Raw genomic sequence first — 22,570 nt, forward strand, 5'->3', positions numbered from 1 at the left:
CTCTGCCATCTGGGTTTTCTAGGTTGATTAAGCAGTCCAGCACATGCACACTCGGTTCATTTATGCATAGCTCCTTTGATTGTAACTAGCTGATGTCTTTTAAAGCATTATTTTATAGCCTGTGTAGTATGTACAATATTTATGACGTGTAATAAACTTTAAATATTTTTTTAAAGCATTAGTTTTTAGCCTATACAATATTTTTGACGTGTAATAATAATTAAGGATTCAATTTCAATTATATTGTATGTCGTTAGACTTCCTTTCAATTGTTGTTAAAACAAATAAAGTTAAGCAAGAATGTGACATTTCTCTATGCATGGAAAAACTGTGTAAAGGTATAATCTGTGTATGCATAAAAATAATGCATGCTATGTAGAGCATATATCACCATATAATTGGTAGGAGATTACAAAAGTTGGAAGAGGGTTGGGGGAAAACCTCAATAGTGTTTTTAAAAAACCCTTTGGGCATGCTAATAGGTTTATGTTCCTCAAAATTTGCCTGTATAAACAGCTAAGGTAAATCATTACTTGTCACAGATCTATTAATCATGTATAACATTAAACCTTAAATTTATTTATAAAGATAAACATGGAACATAAAATGTCATATCCAAGAGGAATGTTCAAACGTTTATATGATAGAGATGCAAATAATTTAAAGAGCTACCTTTCTTCCAAATGTCAAAAGAGTTTTATAATGAACTTATGTTCTTCCAAAGCTCAAATGAGTTTTATAAAGAGCTACTAGTCTTCAGGCAGGATTGGATCTAATTCTACAAATGGTGCTTCAAGAGGAACTTGAAGACCATGCTATATAAATTCATAGAGACAATGTAAAAATAAAGCACCACCCTAAAAAATTGCAAGAATCAAACTCTACTTGGATACAGGACAATTAAGAGATACTCAGAAGAAATTCATTTTAATATGAGGTTGGCCAGCTTCAAATATCTCAAACCTCCATTGAAACATATAATTTTATGTCATGTTTGGATGGAGGGGGGAAGGAGGAGGAGTGAAGGGGAGTAGAGTAGAGTTGGCTAAAAATATGCTAATTTTGAGCTAAATCTACTATACTCTACTCTACTTTACTCCCTCTCCCTCTCCCTCAATCCAAACAGTCCATTAGTCATTTTTCTCACTCTAAATTTCCCTCAATAGCCATTTCAATATCTAAATTAGCAATTTCTAGGAACCTAGTTGTCCACCATCCACTCTTGCAATTCTTTCAACCCTTTCCTTGATAGCTCTTCGTAGTCTAAGTTCCTTATGTTCAATACAGGCTGTCTGACACAAGTTTGCATGTTTTCTTTAGTCAACTATAATATACAGCCCAAAAACCCATAATGGAGTTAGCTCTATTGAAACTTTAGCCCAAAAAATAATGTTAATTGTGTTTAGTTTTATCATGTCTTTTTGCATTTGGCTCCAAATTAAAAAGTCAGCTTATTTTACTATTCAACTTATTTTTACTACTATTTATGAGTCCTGTTGCACTTTTTGGTACTATTCATAGGTCTTACTGTACTATTTCAGCTAACTTTTATCTTTATCTATAGTATTTTCAGTAAAAAGTTTTCAGTTTTAGCAAAATAAGTGAATCCCAAACAGACTTTTAATACATTGAATTTATCAAATTATGTGAGACAATATGAACAGAATTCAAGAGTTGCCTCAAGTTATTGTATGATGCCAAAAGACTGCATTATATGAGATTGTAGATGGTTGTGCTTGGGGTAGTGTTGCAAGTTAGGGATTGACCATTATGATTATAACTAAAGTCCATCCAACTTTTTTCAATTCAAGAAATGAATTGCAACTAAATCTTCAATTAGAATTGCTTAATATTTCAATGAGATTCACTAATCAAGTACATGCTGCATTACTACAATTTTCCATTGTCATAACATTTTTCCATTGGCTCCCTAAAAAGGAAGCAAAACCTTTTCTAAGAAGTTGAATAGGTCAGCACTAATTTTCATCGAGCAAAAACAGAAAAAAAGAATGAGTTGGAATTAGGAAAGTACTAATTGCATATGCTGCTTGTGATCTCTTTCAGTGTTTAAGATAATTAAGCTCCACCACAAGTGATTTATCTATATAGAAACAAAAGAAGAAAACTCAAATGAGAATAAAAAATTAAATTACTTATTGGAAGCCTTTTGTTGAACATCTAGTAGATATATAGTCATTTGTTCGCTCTGACATAATTCTTACGGAAAACTAAACTTTGCACTATAAATGGAAAAGAGAAAAAAAACATTAAAAAATAACATAGAAACATTGAACAAATTTGAATCCAACATATTAGTGATCATCTTTTGCTCATTTTTTTTTTTTTTTTTTCCCTCTCTTCTCTTCTTTCTCTACAATCAAAACTGAGACCTATTGTTCTCTAATACCCATCAAAATTTGTGAGTAATTCTAAATTTTTCCAATTAGCTAAAGAAAGTAGGGAAAGAAACAATATTGAACATAAAAATTAGTTCCTTAACTGTCTGAGAAACCAAATAGAGATTATTTATTAATTTTTTTTTTGTTATAATAGAATTTATGAACATTCCTTTCAGAAAAGAAACCAAGAGACTGCAAAAGAAATTATGGAGGAATTTCACAGGCCAAAGAAAACGAATATATATATATAAAAAAAAAAAATTGTACAACATCAACATGCAAAGCTATCATTTATTGAGAGAAACTCTTTCATTTCAGAAACCAAGGAGCACAAAAATCTCTTAATCTTCTGCTTTTATCGCTTCAACTGATCACTAAATTGAGATTGCAAATTGTTGTTTTGGAAGGAGGTGAACAGTTTATGTATAGATTCAAAGACAACATGTATTAAGAGAGAGAAAACAATTTATGTGTAGATTTAAAGCCAACATGCATTATGAGAGAGAACTTCAAAGCCAGTAGTGTTGTTATCTGTATAGTACTGGGGTTTATTGTAGGAGTCATTATCATTTATTATTCATTAGTGTTTGGCTGGGGTTGACGTAATTTATAAAAGGAAAATGTTAACGAATGCTTTAAAAACATTGGTTTAAAAATTATTTTTAGAAACATTTTATGGACAAATGATAAAGTAATTAATTTTCTAATAACTTTTTATTTTTCTCATGAAAGTGGTGTTAAAAAATTTTCTAATATGGTTTATTTATAATTGCCTTAAGGGCATCTATTAATATGACCTTTTATAAAAATGGGCTTGGGCTTGCTATCAACTTTAGTCTTGGACAAAACCTTTTGTTTATTTTTAATGTCAGCCCATGTTTTGTTTGCTAAATCACTCTTTTAAGCGTCATTTAGTAGAATCTCGTACTCTTCTGTATGAGGTTTTTACTTATATATATATATATATATATATACTAGTTGTAGACCCACATGGTGCGTGGGAATATACAATTATTTTGTAACGTGGTATAATGTATGATTTATTCTATAAAATGTACTGAAGATATTATTTCTAAAATTATTTTTCATATCTCCATCTCTAAAATATATCATTTTTTTTTTTATAACTTAGGTGCATTTGATTGATATTATTCAATTTTTATTGAGATAAAAAGATTGAAATACTATTATTTTTTCAAGTGATTAATATTATTCAAACTTTTTCTATAGTGTGTTATGGTGTTTTTTTTTTTTTTTTTTTTTGTACAACTAAAATTTTTAAGTTCCAAAATTAATTATTTGAATTTCTCATTCTCTTAAGAAGATTATTACGATAACCAAACCTCATCATAAATTTATAATTGATATTACTCAAATAATTTATAGAGACATTCAAATACATAATCTTCTAACTTCTAAAATATCTAAAAATTAACTCAAACCAAAACTATAAGAGGGATAGAGAGTACATGAGATAAATAACTCAAAAAACACACCACTAAAGTAGAGACCAAAAAAAAAAAATATATCAATCTAAAATAGAGTTGCAAGAAAGAATTAATAGAGAGAGAGAGAGAGAGAGAGAGAGAGAGAGAGAGAGAGCAATCACCTTTTTTGGAAGAGAATGTGAGACAAATAACAAAATTATATAAAACTAGTTGCTAACCCATGCTATGCACGGGAACCTACCTATTTGTGAAGTAGACTAAAATAATTTAACAAAATCTTAAATTGATTAAGAAACTACATCATTGCATGATTTGTTCTTGTATGACTTCAACTTATGTTACAATTTGGTAAAGAAGCCAATATAAGAGAAAGATGAGTTATATTCAAAAGAATAATCCATGGCTATAACCATTGAAAGGAATAAAAGATTCAAAGCCTACAAATTATAGAATATATATATATATATATATATGTGTGTGTGTGTGTGTGTGTGTGGGTGATTACACAATAAAGAAATATAAGAAAAATATGTGTTACCATCAAAAGAATAATTCAAATGTTTAAACTTATGAAAGACCAAAAAATATTAAAGAATCATAAGATTTACTTTTTATAAATTTTTGAAACCCAAAAAAAGAGAGTATATGATTACACATTTTAAATATTGATTACCTTCAAAAGAATGATGCATGGTATAATTATAGAAATCTGCTAAACATGTTAAATATTGCAAAAACTAACATAAATTCAGTTGTTAAAACTTCCAAAATGCCAAAAAAGATATATAATTAAAGAATAAGTTATTGAAACAATTCAAAAAAAAAAAAGACTATTCAAAAGAGAAATATAAGAAAAAGAAAAAAAATAAATGAACCCATGAAGTAATAAATTTTAAATTTTAACGAGTCTAAATTAAAAAAAAAAAAAAAATTGCCGCAAACCTGTTTGTTATATTAGCTTATCGCTTTACGTGAAGAGAACTACATTCACCCAAACCTGTTGTAACCATCTTAGGCTTCTTAGCATCTTTGATGATGTGTCTGCCCATGAGATGTTCTTTGTAGGTTCCTATGGTGCTATTTTAACATAGAGGCAATCTTCTTGAAAGAAAAAACAAAATAACATAGGGTTTCAAAAAGAACGGAGGCAGCTACAAATAGTTTGAGAACTATCGAGTGTTTACAATTTGGTGTTTTATCCTTTAAAAAGAAATCGGTTTGTAAATTTTAAAAAATAAATTAATTCTTAAATGAAATCTTGAAAATTTAGAGATAAATTACCAAAGTTTAAGTTTGAGTTTAAGTTGAACTTGTTAGAGAAATAGAGTTTTACACCTTGTTAAGTTTATTTAAAAAAAAATTATTTAAAATTATTTAAAATTATAATTTTTTTTTATAAAATGATAATTTTATTTAAATACTATGCTGACGTGAAAAATTGTGAGTGCTTTAGAGGCTAAAAAATAATTTTTAAATTTTTTTAAAATTATCATTTTTTTTATAAAATGATAATTTTATTTAAATATTGTATTGACGTGAAAAATTGTGAGAGTTTTAGAGGTTTCAGTTATCTATCTGGGCAAAACTTAGGTACAGTACTTTAAGTTCCTTACTTAAAATTTTGACATTAGTCTAATTTAATAACCAAAACAAACGACGTTAAAACTTTTTTTTTTTTTCCTTCTTCCTTCTTTTTCCTGTACTGCAAGTCTGCAACTGCAAGAGAACCCACTGCCTTAACATCTCCAGAAAAGAAGAAAGAATCATAGATCAGAAACGAAGAAAAAATCATAGATCAAAAAAGAAGAAGGAAACAGATACATATACATACACACACTGAGAGAGAGAGAAAGAATCATAGATCAGAAACGAAGAATCATAGATTAGAAACATAGATCAGAAACGAAGAAAGCCTCATAGATCAAAAAAGAAGGAAACAAATACACATACATATACACTTACCAAGAGAGAGAAAGAATCATAGATTAGAAAAGAAGAATCATAGATCAGAAATGAAGAAAGCCTTATAAATCAAAAAAGAAGGAAACAGATACACATACATACACACATCGAGAGAGAGAAACAAAGAATCATAGATTAGAAACATAGATTAGAAACGAAGAAAGCCTCATAGATCAGAAAAGAAGAAGGAAACAGATACACATACATATACACACACCGAGAGAGAGAAAGAATCATAGATCAGAAACAAAGAAAGCCTCATAGATCAGAGAAGGAAACAGATACACATACATACACACACCGAGAGAGAGAAAGAATCATAGATCAGAAAAGAAGAAAGAATCATAGATCAGAATCATAGAAGGGTTGTTATGCTTAGAGAATCGATGTCGGGGCTTCGGTTTACCTCATCACTGTTCTTGAATATCTTGTCGTTGAGGTATCACTCTCAGATTCGAAAATCTCTCTCTCTCTGTTCGTTTTGAATGTGTTCTTTGTGATATCGTGTTTGGTATGTCAGAGATTGATACATACATACACACACACACACACACCGAGAGAGAGAGAAAGAATCATAGATCAGAAAAGAAAAAAAGGAAGCAGATACTCACCGTGAGAGATATGAGATATTCTTTTCTTTTCTTTTTTAACGCCGTTTGTTTGAGGCGTTAAATTGGACAAGTGTCAAAATTTTAGGTAGTGAATCTAAAGTACTGTACTTAAGTTTTGCCTTATATATATATATATATAGATAAGATGAGTAGAAGAATATTCAAAAGAAAATGTATAGTTGTAAACACCAAATTATCCAAGTTATGCTATGTAATAGAATAACATTAAATCATTCTGTAATTTTATAGGATAACATGTAACAAACAAATAAAATAAAATTAAAAAGATAAAAAATTAAAATATAACCAAATCATATCAACCTAAAGTAGAGTTAAATATAAAAATTCATCAATCTAAAGAATTAAACATCCACCAAAAGAAAGAATATATATATATATATATATAGAGAGAGAGAGAGAGAGAGAGAGAGAGCATTCACCAATTTGTGTGATCGAAATATGGATTGAATGGAAGAGAAAATAACAATTTTTTTATAGTAAAAAAATGGAAAGAAGAAAAGTCAAAATAAAAGGAAGATGAAGGGATAGAAAAATTGTAAAGTTAATGTGTAGATTAGTAGGGAGATAAAAAAGGTAAAAGTAAGTAAATGTAGGAGAATATGTAATTGTAAAGTAGCAAACTAATAAGGAGAAAAATAATTAAAAAGGAGAGAGAAAATATTGAAAATATGTTGATAATGTGACGTTGATGTGGCTCAGCAGGAGCACAATAACATCAAAATTCGACTATTCAGTTTTTAGATATATATATATATATATATATAGATTAATTGATTGATGATTTATACTGCTGTGAGGATGTTGATCATGTGTTGTTCTAGAGTTTTAAGTTTAAGCAGTATCTCACAAACCCACATGCACATATTCATATATGCCGTGCTCTACTGAGTCTACTCATTGTAATTTAATTTTTTGTCTGGATGTTGATTATTGGGTGTGGTAGATTTTTAAGTATCTCACACACAAGGTTTCATCTAGGTTGCACGGACACGCCATTTTTGGCATCGTGTCGGTGTCCGACACGTATCGGACACCGGAACGGCCACGACGCGCCAGATTTCGGTGTCGGCGGTGTCCCTTTTTTTTTTTTTTTTGTTTTTTTTCCTTCTCGCCGGCTCCGACACGGCGCCGACGCGGCTTCGACATGGCGCCGACGCGCGATCCGACGCGTCCGACACGCAGCAACGAAAAAAAAAAAAAAAAAAATCTGTGCCGGCGTACCCTCTCTTTGACCTCTGCCCGCTGCCGCTGCCCTCGCCGGAGCTAGATCGGCCGATCGGAGAACTCCATAGACGTCGATGCTGTGCCGGCGTACCCTGTCCCTTCCGATCGGCGAGCTCCTCCTCTCTCCTTCTTCTTCTTCTTCTGCTTCTTTTTCGTTTTCTTTTTCTTCGCAGAACCACTGCCTTCTGTCTTCTTCTATTCATTTAAACTTTTATAATACTTTTTATATATTACCTCTTTGTTTTGTGTGTCAACTGCCAACTCACGTGAAAGTTTCAACTTCAAATTTAAACGTTTGAGCACCATATATCAATGCCAAGGTGTCATTAATATGCAATTGGTCCAAGAGAAAATAATTTATATTATCATTTTGACTATTATTTTTAGTATTATTATTAGTATTTAAACGTAGTTTATTTAAATTTTTGGTTTGTAATATAAATATTTTATGTACATTATTGTATTAATTTGGGTGTTAATTTATTTATTTGTAATTTTTACATAATTTAAATTCTAGACATAAACGTATTTTATGTCTAAAAATATTAAAAAATATGCCTAAATATAAAATTTAATTAATTATTTAACCGCCGTGTCCCCGCCGTGTCGTGTCCTTATTTTTCAAAAATTGCCGTATCTCCGTGTCCGTGTCCGTGTCATGTCCGTGTCCGTGTCAGTGTCCGTGCAACATAGGGTTTCATTCACTAAGAAGAAATCTGGGGTATGTTTAAATCAATTGTTTCTCTTAAACGGTTGAGATTTTCTTGTCTTCGATCATAATATAGCCATGATTATGAAGTTCAAGGGAAGAAAAAAAGTCCTGATAGTATTTTAAAGGTAGATTTGCTATAATGTCAATCTTGCTACGAATGAAACATAACGAGCCGTGAACACTGGTTATATATAATCTTCCCAAGTCAAACAATCTTCTTGTTGGTTTTTGATTTTAATTTTGAGCTTTTCTGATTTTCTGACATTTTTGTTGCTGGTTTACTTAATGTTATCTATCGCTCACTGTAGAATATTCTGCCAGCTTGCTTGTGTGTTACAGAATGCTGGTTCTTAGATTCTTTAGTAGGAACTAGTAAGTCTGGAGACAACTTTTTTATCGTTAGGAGTAGGCAGTAAATCGCACATTGAAGATTTTGATAAAATAATCGGCACAGTTTAGCTACTAAATAGTTAGTGCCCCTGAGTTGCAAATCATTTGCTAAACTTCACGTATCAAATAACCAATGCTTATTCTCTCAAATAAGGCCATGAGAAAGAAAATCTATAACTCAGCAAGTCTTTTTTTTTTGAGAAGATATAACTCAGCAAGTTAGGAATAGGCAATTGTACCTGTAAAGTTGAAGTAAATTAATTAATTGTACATGATCATGCTGTTTGGAAGAAGATTTGGAAGATGAAGGTTGCTAATAAAATCCGGCATTTCATCTAGCGTGTAGCGAAGGACTTGCTTCCTACAAAAGTGAACTTAAAGGCTTGGCATATACTTGTGGATGATGTCTGTGAGGGGTGTGGGGATTATTCGGAGTCAACGATGCATTCCCTGTGGCTTTGTGATCAAGCTCGGGCGGTTTGGATTTCAGGACCGGAGTTTCAGTTTTTGATTCGGAAAGGATGTAGGTCGTTTGTTGAACTTTTAGAGCATTTGTTCTAGGAAGGGTCGGGATTACAGGTGGCTGTGTTTGCTACAATTTGCTGGTGTCTGTGGGAGCAGCAAAATAGGATTAGAGTGCGTCTAACCTCATGGCAGATTCATGAGATTGAAGGCTGAGCGAGAATGATGGTCCATGAATTCTGGGATGCCAATGATTAGGAGCAGCAACGGTCTGTGCGTCGTCCTCAAGCTCGTTGGTCCCCTCCACCTGCTGGTACTTACAAAGCTAATTTTGATGCTGCATTATTTGAAGAGCTGCACTGTGCAGGACTTGGCGTCATGTATCGAGATCATTAAGGCCAAGTTATTGCTGCCTTGAGTCAAAAGATTGGTCTACCCTGTACAGTGGAGATGGCTGAAGCCTTGGTTGCCAGACGAGCTCCGGAGTTTGCTAGAGAACTAAGCCTTTTTGATGTCATATTGGAGGGTGATTGCCTGTGGGTTGTGAGAGCTTCAAACACTTTTGGTGGGTGCAATACTTTGTATGGACATGTAGTCAATGAAACTGAGAGGTTAGCGGCTATTTTGAGGCACTGTAGTTATTAGCATGTTGGTTAGGAGGGGAATAAATTAGCTCATTGTTTAGCTAGGAGAGTAGTTTCAACTGCAGATATTGATGTTTGGGTAGAAGATCTACCTAGGGATTTGGATGTTGTGTTCGAATTCGATTTGTCTTAATTTGTCTTTTATCTTTAATAAAATTATGCTTACATTCTTCTTCCAAAAAAAAAAAAAAGAACAAAATTTATATACAGTACCTTAGGTGTTGTTTCTTAGGTTTCCCTCTTAAAATTTTTCCATGTGACTACTTAACTTAAAAAATACATTTCCATCCATGAGAAAAAAATCACATGATAGAATCTTAAGAGAGGAACTTATGGAACAACATCTAAATACTATACCTAAGTCTTGCTCATTAATTAATTAGGAGAGAGAGAGTAGAAGAGATAATAATATAATATTCTCTCATAGTTAGGTTAGGTGACGCTTTGACCATAAATTTAACTAGTCGCTAGCTCGTGCGATACATGGGATAGTTAAATAAAATTCTAATTAACCGACTTCACATTAAAAAAAAAAAAAAAAAAACTAAAAGAATTAGTGAAAGATTGATTTGCTCACCAAGAATTTAAAAAGAAAAAAAATTGAGAAAGAAAAAGAATGTGTAATGTTACATTAAAAGTGTAATGTTGAAAACTAAAGCAACATTAAAGACAATGGAGAAACTATTTGCAAAGAGGATTGCAACCTTTGTATGTTTACTTGGCTCAAGGCCAAAATTCAAATTCAATTTTGCCCAAAAAAAAAAAAAAAAAAAAACACACACACACACACACACATACAATAGCCTTACTACACAAGTCCACTTTTTGCTCTAATTTATTTTGCAAATCATACACTATCAATAATTTCAATATGACACTTGCTAAATCTATTGTTTACTGAAACAAACTTGATGTAAAGCCAAACAGTAGGCTTTCTAGGGGTTCAACAAATACATTTTCAGCATCATTTTGAAAAGATGATTGACAATAGCTTTTGAAACTTGAACATTTGTTTTTATAAAGAATATGCACAAATTGTGAATGGTTTTCATGTATATAGCTAATTTAAAAAGGAAAAAAAAGTGTGAACAATCAAATTATTATTAAGTAATTGTTTGTATTTATCTCAAAAGTCATACCCTTGTATAAATACATTAACTATTTTATATATTACATATATATTATAGCCTATTATATACTATATAGATTATGTATAACATTCTTTCTCTCAACAACACTTACAACACAAAATTTGGAGTTTTGATCTTGCTATCATATTAACAAGTTCCTTGCATTTAGTTAGTACATAGTTTGGAGTTTAAAAAAAAAAAAAACACAGTAAAACTTTAAACTTGACAGCCACAAGTTTATTTTATTTTTTTTAATGAAATCAATAGACAGCCACACGTTTAGAAGTCAAGGAACTTAAATTGTTGAAGTAGGCAGTAAGTTTATATAGCACACAGTTTCTCAAAAGTCAAAAGAAAGACAACAAAAGCAGTAAACCACTTAATAGTAACTAAACAAAGCGCGAGAGAGATATATACCAATGGTGCTGGCTTGGACTGGAGCTGGAGTTGAGAGGACGACATGCGGTGAGCAATTGGCGGTGCGAGTGCACAGCATAGACACAGTAATATAGTTTAATTTGTTTTGTTTGTTTGTTTGTTTGTGTTATTTATTTTTTTTTAAATAATGATATAGGATGATTTAGAATATATTATCTGGGGTTTTTTGTGTGTTAGTATTTAGATGTAGAAGGCCATGGATTGAAGGATTTACCAAATATATTGGGTTTTTCTAAACTATCGGGTTGAAGTTAAATAGAGAGAGCGGCAAAGATATAAACTTGATGGCAATGGTGGCTGATAGTGACGGCAATGAACAACGGTGGCTATGTCATGGGTGGGAAAGAGAGAAGAAAATTGGGAGGGTGTTTGGGGTTTTCAATATTTTTCAGGAAGGGATTTGTTTTCTTGTTTCACAAAAACCTATAGGCTATAGTCGGGTTTGTCAAAGGTTTCGCATAGTATTTACTATTTAGTTTAATTTTTTTTTTTTATAAATTAAAATGATGATGTGGAAAATTGTGGGAGCTTCAAAGGTTTCGGTTTATATATATATATATATATATATAGATGATAACATGCATTATAGTGTTTTTTCATTTATTAAATCTCATAGCGTGTAATTTTTGTGAAGTTACACTGGCGTAACTTGAGTCCACAAGTTGTTAACGGCAAACAATGAAGTGGTATCAATATTGGATTCATATGAAAATAATGACAACTTACAAATTTAACAATTGTGAAAAATATTGTGAGAGGTCAATGTTAGAGCAATATATAACACATTGAGAAACCTTCATTTATAATAGATGAAAAATTACATTCAAATAATAAGCTCCCACAATTTTGTTCCTCATGAAACAAAATTGATGATAGAGAAAAGAATCAATAAAAAGGGATTTGGGTTTTTATGGTATGCTCGCAGTGTCATGCAATGGTCGAAGGGGTGGTTTGGCACTATTGTGGAGAGCGGATGTGATTGTAGACACAAAAACGTATGTCAAACCATATAGATGTGAGCGTACACACACAACTTCAACTATTTGGAGACTAATAGGGTTATATGGCCACCTGGAGGAAGAACTCAAACAGAAAAACATAGAGACTCTTGAGACACCTACATGCCCGAGCATCTCTACCTTGGGTATGTTTAGGTGATTTCAATGAATTGGCCTCAGATGAAAAAAATGGTGGTAATTGTAGACCGATGGCTCAAATGGTTGAATTTAGAAACACTTTCCTCCATTGTGACTTAGTTGATATGGGATTCAGTGGCTACCCATATACATGGAGGAACAGAAGGCAGGGGGGAGCCTTTGTTGAAGAGAGATTAGACATGGTAGTTGCAACTACGAAATGGCGTGAGATCTTCCCTCGAACTAAAGTGCGTCACCTTTCAGTATCTTATTCTGATCACGATCCTATTATGATGGACATGGCACCACCCACCCAACCCCAGAGAAGATGACAAAATCCAGTGGTTTGAAGAGAAGTGGCGGGCCCTTCTAATTGTGAAACGATAATCTGGGAGTCATGGAATCAAGTATAGCCTCATGGCAGCCCTATGTATTGCCTATTTGAGAAAATAAAAAAATGCATAATGGATCTCATAGCCATGGAGCGGTGTCACCTTCGGGAATACTAGAACCCGCCTTAAGGCAAAACAATAAGAACTAACCTCACTAATGGAAGTAGGATATGGCAGAATGTGGAGAGGATACATGGAGTGAAGAAAGAGATAAATGAGCTCTTACACCATTGGAGATCCATCTGGTTGCCAACGGGGGATAAAAATACAAAATTTTCCATCAAAGGGTGAGCCAGTGATGAGAAAGAACCACATTAGGGGATTGTATGATAGGGAAGGAGAGTGGCACACTGATGAGGACAAAATTTCCAGCATGGCGAACAACTACTACAAACAACTGTTCACATCTTCCACTTCATTGGACATGGATGTTGCAATTGAATTTGTGGATTGGGTGGTGACAGAGGGTATGGCACAATCTTTGACCCCACCTATACGGAGGAAAAGTGAAAAGGCTCTTCTCCAAATGCATCCATCTAAATCACCGAGACCTGATGGTATGTCGCCTTTCTTTTCCAGAAATTCTGGCATATTGTTGGGCATGATGTTACTATTGCTGTATTATCTATTTTACACTCTGGCAAATACCTAGGAAAATGAATTATACATATATTGTTCTTATCCCCACCCCCCCCCCCCAAAAAAACCCGGAATATATCACGGAATTTCGTCCAATTAGTTTGGGAAATGTTGTATCAAGAATTATTTCTAAGGTCCTTGCCAACCGGATAAAGCCCATTTTACCTAATGTAATTTCTGACTCACAAAGTGCTTTTGTGCTTGATAGAAATATAATAGATATATATAGTGGCTTTTGAAATGATCCATCATATGAGAAACAGGAGAAAAGTAAAAAAAGGCCATATGGAGATGAAGCTTNAAAGAGTCACGCTGGGAGACTAATAAAATATTATTTGTTGCAAATAACTCTCAGCTACAGTGGGCTGCTAAAGATAACAGCCCACTGTAGCAATGAGTTAAAAAGTAATAGCAATGAGTCAAAATAACAACTTTACTGTAAGTGTGTTTTTAGTGTTTGGGTTGCTAAAATGACTATTTAGTCATTTTAGCAACTTCACTGTGAATACTCTAACACAGGGCAAAGTTAGGGACAATCTAAATTTAAGAAGTTAATATGGCAATTTGCTAAAGAGATTTAGCAATAGCCACCTGGTTGTTGCTTCAACTTTGGTAGTTTTTTTTGGGGGGGGGGGGGGTGATGTGAACCTCAATCGACACACTTTGAGACCCAACAAAAATATTGGAATAATTGCCTAAGAAAGCTAAAATTCAGATTTTTGATAGAACCCTGACCCAACGTTTATAATCGAAACGCGAACCAAAGGTATAAGTGTAACACCTTGACCCAATGATTATAATTGAATCACAAACCAAAGGTATAAAGTTTGAACGTCACAAGGAGAATCCCTGATAAGTTCACAGTTCTTGAAGAACCAAAAGAAGAGCAAAACCTCACCTTTTCTGATTTTTATTCAATAATCCTCTTATTACAATGAGTGCATGCTATTTATAAGGCATGACTGAAAATAGAAAAATATAATAAACGTACTAAATAATAAAACTCTAAATAAAAGTTGATTTGGTCTTAAATTAGCAGATCCAAAATAGGAAAAATAGCTAAAAACGTTCTATATAATAAAAGCCTAAAATTACGGTAGATCTAGTCCAAAATTAGATGCTCCAGACTAGGAAAAATATCCATTAACTGATATGGAGCTGGAAAATCAATCAGCCATTAATCCACGCCATAAATCATGCCCAATTAAGCCAGATTAGCCCTCCATAACTTGGATTAAATTCATTATGCCTTCATCTTTCTTTAGGCCAAGTTTGGAATGTCCTCAGTTAAAATCAGCCCAAATCTCTTAAATCAGCCCATTAAGTGCTTCTTTGATCTTCTTGGATCTTGCTCTAGTAATAGGCCCAACTGGAACATGCATTGGATCCTTGATTCTCATCAAGGTGGTAAAATAACTTATTTGAGGTTTTACCCACCCCATTGCTCTTGCTCTTAGCAATTTTTGCCTGTGTATTTATATCAAAGGGACAAAGAGCATTGTTAAATACAAATAATTAATCTTAGCAAAACTCTCTTCCTTTGTCTCTTTTTGTTTGTCTGTATGTGATTTGTCCTCACTTTTTTTTACTTTGGATTTTTTATTTTCATATACACTTTTACTTAGCAAAACTAATTAATCTTAGAAACATTAATTAGTATTTTTCGCATATTCTTATATGAGAAATGATATGTCCACAACATTTTCATAATAAATTATAAGTGGCAAGTTGTTACTGGTTGTTATTGTTGAGGCATAAAAGTAATTTTAGTATTAGGTTCAAATTTGAACCAATAACAACTAATCACCTATGATTTGTTGTAAAAATGTTATGGACGTAGTATCTTTCTTCTTTTATTTCAATTTTTTTTATACTACGCATCCCCTCACTCAAGACCCTGGCTCCATCCTTGAATCTAAAGGAAAGCATAAAAAAATTGCCTCCAGTTCAATCATCTTGGGGGACCAAGACTCCCATGAAATCCTTCTCAATAGAATCTTAAATGGATTCCACATGCCAAACTCGCAGGACCGAACCTTTATCTCACTCAACCGAAATTGTAGTCTCAGCAACACAAAAAATTTAGCTCTTGAACCCCAACCCAAATGCGAATGTACCCACAAGAATACAAAATACATAGTTTTTGAACAATAGATACATGTAAATTTGGCACAAAATATACCGACACTATACAAGACTTAGCAAAGAGTTTCAAGTGCATCAATTCATAATTAGAATTCCAACTAATTGATACTGGCAATTTGCACAGAATTTGAATTCCAAGTCAAATACACTAGTGCCACCAAATGCTCCCACTCATTCTTTTTTGTGGCTTTAATATTGTGAACTTTAGTTCATCTCTTTCCTTTTTTTTCCTTCTATTTCGTCAATGTGATAAATCGACAGAGTTGAAGGCTTGAAGCACCCATCTTACATGATAATATGATGCAAACAAGAAAGAATAATTCAAGATTTTATAAACCAAGAGAAAGAAGAAGCAAAAATGTGCAGGTCAGTCCACTATCTGCGGTGGTGAAGAACTTTGTGTGTCATCTACAGAGATTTCAGTCACATCGTCCAGAGCACTAGGAATTATTGCCCTTTCTATTTTCTGTCCTACGCCATTGAACATCATCTCTCTTTCCAAGTGCAAACAGTAGAACTCAAAAACTCGAGAGCTTACTGCAACTCCAAAATCCAACAGAGAGAGCAACTCTAATTCCAACCTATTTAACTCAGCATTGCTTACTCCTCCAACCCGAGCAAAAAATGCGTTGTTATAATGCCTGAAAAATTGTAATCAAAGCAAAACAACATTATTATCATAACAATTGCGCGCTATTTCATTTGTGGAGAACAAATTACATAATCAAGCACATCAATGACGCTGCCCAAGGTACATGTTTTCCATATGCTTTCTTCAGCAAAATATATGTTGCACTTGTATTGTTGTTTTCGTACTAAGCAGCAAAACATATTATATAAATGAATTGTATGCAACATATGTGATGGATGATTCAATTACTTTGTTGACTTCGTAAGCATTATATGCAAGGAAGATGTCTTTGTACCCCTTACCACACACAGCAGACGTGACACCTTCAGAGTGCAGATATCTATGGTACAACGGAAGCGAACTTAGGCCACTTATGTCCAAATGCATATATATTTCAATTGCATTTTAATTGTTACTTTCTTTGCTGAATGGGTTTTAATTGTTACTTATAACACAAAAAAGAAGTTCAAATGAGCTGTAACTCTCAAACTATCCCCAAGACCAAACCAACAAGGCAAGAAAACAAACTGAAGAGAGGAAGATGTATAAACCAAACATGTCATAAGTAGGGACAAATGAAAATACCCCATTTAAGAGAGAGAGCTTACTCATCATCTAGCATCTTAGAAGCAACCATAACGCTTGTAACCAGCAACCTATGCACGTTTAAGGAAATGACGAGGGAGTCAGGGTGCCTATGCACTAGCCTGTCTATGTACACATATCCAACCACAAAACAAGATGGACTACAATCCGTGTACTTGTATAACCTCTCTAAGTACTTTGGTATGCTTATATTCGGTGCTCTCACCCCATAAAACGCATTGAAGCTCTTCCCAAGCAGAGCCGAGCTCAAGCTCAACTCATCCAGCTGCTGGCTTAGGCAGTCCCTAAGCCGGTCATTTCGAGCCACCAACTTTTCTAGCACAGAAGACAATATGGTGAGCACTCTCGGCGTGCTCGTCTCAGCTAGGCTCGGCTCCTGCTGCCGACTTTGGTGGTTGCACCCAACAGTAGTTAACATTTAGATTATGCCATTGTGGTAGTTTTAGTTTCATACACAAGTGTGAGAACGAATTTTGAGGCATTTGCTTCCACTTTGTACATGTTATCAGGTTTGGAGGGTCAAGAACTGGGTTTTTGACACGTGTACTTGCTGTTTTGTCACTCCTAGTCATAAGCTAAAAAAAATGGTAATTTAATATCAAGCAGATGCTATCTCAAAATAAATATAAGTGGCATATATATCAAGTAGTTGGAATGGTATGCTGGTGGGAGGTTTGAGCGTGGATGAGATAAGGTGATTTTGATTTTTGAACCACTGAATTTGAAGAGGTCCCATGTGTTTATCGGAATAAATCGAAAATGGATTTTGTATGGACAAAAACCATTCATGAAATTAGTGGTGGAAACTATCTTGTGTGGCTTTACTAGAATACAAAGGCAGTGCTTGACAGAAAGGCATACTGTCCGGGATCCATATCACGTGCAATAGCTCCATTTCAGCCATAGATTTAATCTAGTGGCTTAAATATTTGGCCCACTGTTTCACAAGACATAAACTCAAAATTTTTTTTTCTCTCTCTCTCTCTCTCTCTCTCTCTCTCTCCCCTGTGCAGTTGCCTCTCCTTCAATCCATTGTCTCAGCAGCTCGGTACCAGTCCACACAAGGCCAAGCCTCTCTCTTTACCATCACTGTTGCTTCCAAAGCTCCGGCGAAGCATCAAGTTTGTTCGATTCCGACGCCGACGAAGAAGACCCATCTCGCTCTTCAACAAAAAAATTTCCTCTTTCTCGTGTGTGAAGCTGTCCCAAGTCCGAACTCTCATGGAGTGAAGGTCTCCCTCTTTCTGGTACCCCTTTTCCCTCTTTCACGTCCTATATATTTGTGTGCGTGTTTGTTATGTATAAGATTTTTTTTTTTTTTTTTTTTTTTGAGAATCGTTATGTATAAGATAATTTAATGGTAGTGAAGAAGAATTTCAAATAGGCAATGAAGTTTTTGGAGTCTAATTAAGTGGAATCATTAATTTTTGAAGTGTCCTATGTGATAAAAATTACTCTATTTTCATTTTCTTTGTCCTACCTAACAAAATAGAGTATCAGTAGTGGTTGGCCATTTGGGTTTTATGCTAAAAATTCAATTTTTGCTTCATGAAAACTAAACATAGAAAAATCTGGGTTTTTGTTGTAAATTTGATAACTCTTCGTAAAATGAAGCTTAATTGCTTTAAAGTTGAAGGTTAATTTCTTTACTCTTAATTTGGTATTTGACATTGCATCTCGTTTTAGAGTAGTCATTGAGAGTGGAATTGTGGTTCTCCCAGCAATCCCCCATGATGATGGTGCCACAACTCAAATCCATGATGTTGACTCTGATATCGCTTGTCGGACCGTGAATTGTGCCACTTTGCCTGAAAACCAAACCAATTAGTGATGAGAAAGACACTCTTAAATCTTTTATGGCATTTAACATCGCACCTCCCATACCCATTTTTAGAGCAGTCATAGGGAGCCAAATTGTGGTGGCCTCTACTGTTTTGAATATTTGTAATGTGAATGCTGTGATGTAGGAATGGAGGATGTTCTGGCGAGCTATGTGTTTGGGAAGAAGAAGACAACAGAAGTTGCTCACTTGTAAGTACTTAAAGATTGGAATCCTTGAAATATTGATTTTATATAGTTGCATATTTGGTTTGCTATTTTGATTCTTTACAAAAATTTTAAACCTTGCTAATTCGGATTAAGATATAGTTGTTTAGAAGGAAACAGAAAAATTCGCTTCACCATCTCTTTTGGCTGAGTGCAAAACTGCTAAATTGATAAAAAAATATTATTAGCATTATAGTGGGAACTACAGAAGTAAACAAAGTGAAATATATAAGTGCACTCTAAATACAGTAGTGAATAAGTTCTTACAAAAATAGATTGCAATTTTGCAAAAGAATCTCTTTTCTGTATGAAATTGAAGCACCTGGGGAGTTTTAGGTGTGCGCTTACATGTGCATGTGTGGATAAATTTTTTATGAATCTTTGTTTGATATAAGCATAAGTTGGAACATTGTTTGCCATACATATTCCATGCTTACTTTACTTCCTATCTTGCAAGTGATCTGCCCATCCTTAAAATGAGAATGAATTGCACCAGATCATGCTGCCGTTTATTATTAATTGCTCCTTCCTTGGTTCTAGGTGGTGAACTATAAAATGCCATTTTATACACTGGTGCAGATGATTGCAGAACTCTTTTGGGATTAACCATAAACACACACACACCCTTTTTGATACTTAAGTTTATGAGCTGTTTGCTACTTGTACTTGGTGGGTCAACGAAATGAGCTTGTTTTATGGACCTTGTACGATGCTTTATAGGAATGCGCTTCTACAGGTTCCTGATGAGCCATTTTCAAATTGGGTTGGAGCAATTAAATAACCCAATTGATATTCTGACTTCAAGCAATATTTTGTTTGTACCAATAACAGTATTAGATATTGTCCATTTTGTCCAGTGCCATCTCTAGATCGAGACAATTTCATTCATACCTTTTCATGTTATTTCTGACAATTGTAACCAGGCATCAAATATTTGCTATTGCCAATTTTTATCCAAAAAGGGGATGCAGCTATTGATGCCACTTGTGGCAATGTTTATGATACTTTAGCAATGGTTAAAATTGTAGCTGATGAATCAACCAGGGTTTGTGTTTTTGCTATGGATATTCAGACTGATGCTTTAGAGAATACTTCTTTGCTATAAGAGAAGCTCGATATAAACGAGTTTCCCTTATCTCACATTTCCTTTTTTTTCTTTTCTTTTTTATTGTCTTCTAAGGGAAGCAGAAAAATGAATCCATTTTCAGTTTTAACATATATGGATCTTCAGTTATAATCTGAATTCTTTTTTTTTCTTTTTTCTTTTTGTTTTTTTCTTTTTTGGATACCAGGTCTGGATGGTACAACCGTACAATTCAAAGGAAGTCTTTAGCTACTACAGCTATTTCGTCCGACCAAAAATAATGTATGGAGGAGTTTGATTCACGTCTTGCTCATGGTGATTCCCTGCCAAATGAGGCCAGGAACAAACTTGGACTATAAGCTTCATTCCTTGCTGGCTTAAAGTGCTAGATATTTTGCTTCCACCTCTGTTCTATTCCTTTAGCATTAGTGAGGNGGAAAGCAGGAGTTGAAAAGTCATTGGCTTTGTGGGATCGGTTTTTAGAACTAAAATAACTAGGTGAGTAATGAAAAGGATATCTAAAAGGTAGTATGCAATTATTAAATTATTAATTATTTCAATTCAGTGGAATTGATTGACACTAATTTTTTTTTTTTTTTTTGAGAAAGAATTGATTGACACTATTGATGAAGAAGGTTTACTTTTTTTTTATTTTTTGAATTCTATGGTCAGACTCGTGTATGATTTGGATCGAGGGATTCAGATTGGATTGCACCATGCAATTAACCGGTGAGAGAAAAGTTAAAAATATAAATAAAAAAATAAAATGATAAAAAATTAGAGATAAAAAAAAAATTAAAAGTAACTTTTAAAACTTTTAATCTTAACCTTTAATTTGTTATTGCACTGTGCAATTGCACTGGATCTCAATCTAGGATCGAGCAGGTTATAAATTTTATGTACGGTTGTAAGATACAAGTTTGAAATAATGTATTTTGAAAAAAATGTGAGGACCACAAGAGTTTTTTTCTTGTTTCAAAGGTCATGTTTACCAAAAAAACAAAAAAAGGCCATGTTACATGTGAAGTGTGAACAGTGTGAATACTGCCATACCTTTGAATATGGCTTCATCCTTTATGCATTTCAAATGGAGCTTCTAGTTACATAATTTATATGAGATTCTAAAAATAAAAAGTTACACCATCTATATGAACTTGTTGTATGATTTACTAGCATGTGCAACATTAGTATAAGAAAATTTTCACTTTACCTAGAGTATAGACATTCCATTTTTGTTAAGCAAATTATTGCCTTTTTCTCTTTCTTTTCTTTTTTTGGCTAATGACAAAATCCCCCAATTTGAATTAGAACATAAGGTTTGACTCTAATTCAATGCAATTGGTGTAATATAAATTCTTCTCATATAAATATAGGCCTTTATAGTTCTTATATGAAGGCAACTTGATTTCAAAAAACCGAGGGTAAAGTATGGAATCTCACATTACCCTTTAAACTACTTCCAAGTACCAACAGATTTTTCATAATTTAGCTTCTTTGAAGGGTTGGTGTATTACTCTTTAAACCACTTCCAACTTCCAAGTACCATCAGATTTTTCATAATTTATCTTCTTTGAAGGGTTGGTGAATTGGTTGGAGGGCTCTGCGAAGGGGGTCTAAATAAAAATTCTTTGATGCCAAAAGAAAAAACAAAGTTTGCACTAAAGCCAGAAAAGCAAGCCTCTGAGAGTCCCAGAAAACTTCTCAATGTAAATACTAAATACATGGGTCCCAAATGACAGAACTGGGACACGGAAATTGGGCACCTAGGAGATTGAGATTAACCACAATCTGAATAGAGAAGCATATAAACACAAGAAGAATTGATGCTTGCTTAGTTGTAAAGTGAAATGCTGTCCAAACCAAACGTCAAAAAAGTTCTTTTCCTACTACTTTATGGTCCCTTTTTGCAGCTGACTTTGGCAACAAAGATCCCCTGTTCCAAGAAATGCAGTACACCATCAGTAGAAACAGAGAGGAGTATCAAGCATCCTTATCGGGGCCTATACGATAAAATGGCAATGATGAACAAAAATTGAACACATCATAACAGAATAACACAGATAAAGAGTTGTCAAGGATGGAATTATCAAGTTTCTTCAGTCATTGGCCATTTTTCTTTGTTCCATCTCTTTCCTCCTCCTCTCTTTCTTTATTAATTTCTTTCTTTTTAATGGCTTATTTGGCTTGGGGGCTCTTATGCATAAATTGAAAATCATAAATTCATTGTATTTTTTGATAGTCTTCTCTTTTTTAGAACTTTTAGGATGAAGTGAGCCTAGACAATTTCACCTGATTAACATCATCGCAAGATTAAACATCACTGGCCACTACATATAGTCATGGCTTTTAGTCTGGTCCTGTAGATTCTGTAGATTCTATACCCTCATTTTATATTTGCAGTTTTTATTTTTTAATGACATAGCTGATGGCACATGTTAGCAACTCTAGTC

At 33.5% G+C, this 22,570-nt stretch overlaps 1 protein-coding gene across 1 annotated transcript; it reads right to left on the reverse strand.

The window, feature by feature from the left end:
- Nucleotides 1-15,708: 15,708 nt before the first annotated feature.
- On the reverse strand, nucleotides 15,709-17,549 carry LOC136070233 (cyclin-U1-1-like). The gene is made up of 2 exons (XM_065779905.1): nucleotides 16,993-17,549; nucleotides 15,709-16,394 (listed from the first exon to the last, which is right to left on the reverse strand). The coding sequence occupies exons 1-2, from the start codon at nucleotides 17,406-17,408 to the stop codon at nucleotides 16,121-16,123; spliced, it is 690 nt and encodes a 229-aa protein (XP_065635977.1). The 5' UTR covers nucleotides 17,409-17,549; the 3' UTR covers nucleotides 15,709-16,120.
- Between the last annotated feature and the right edge of the window lie 5,021 nt (nucleotides 17,550-22,570).

The sequence above is a fragment of the Quercus suber genome, unplaced genomic scaffold, assembly GCF_002906115.3.
Source record: "Quercus suber isolate HL8 unplaced genomic scaffold, Cork oak 2.0 scaffold_219, whole genome shotgun sequence".
NCBI lineage: Eukaryota > Viridiplantae > Streptophyta > Magnoliopsida > Fagales > Fagaceae > Quercus > Quercus suber.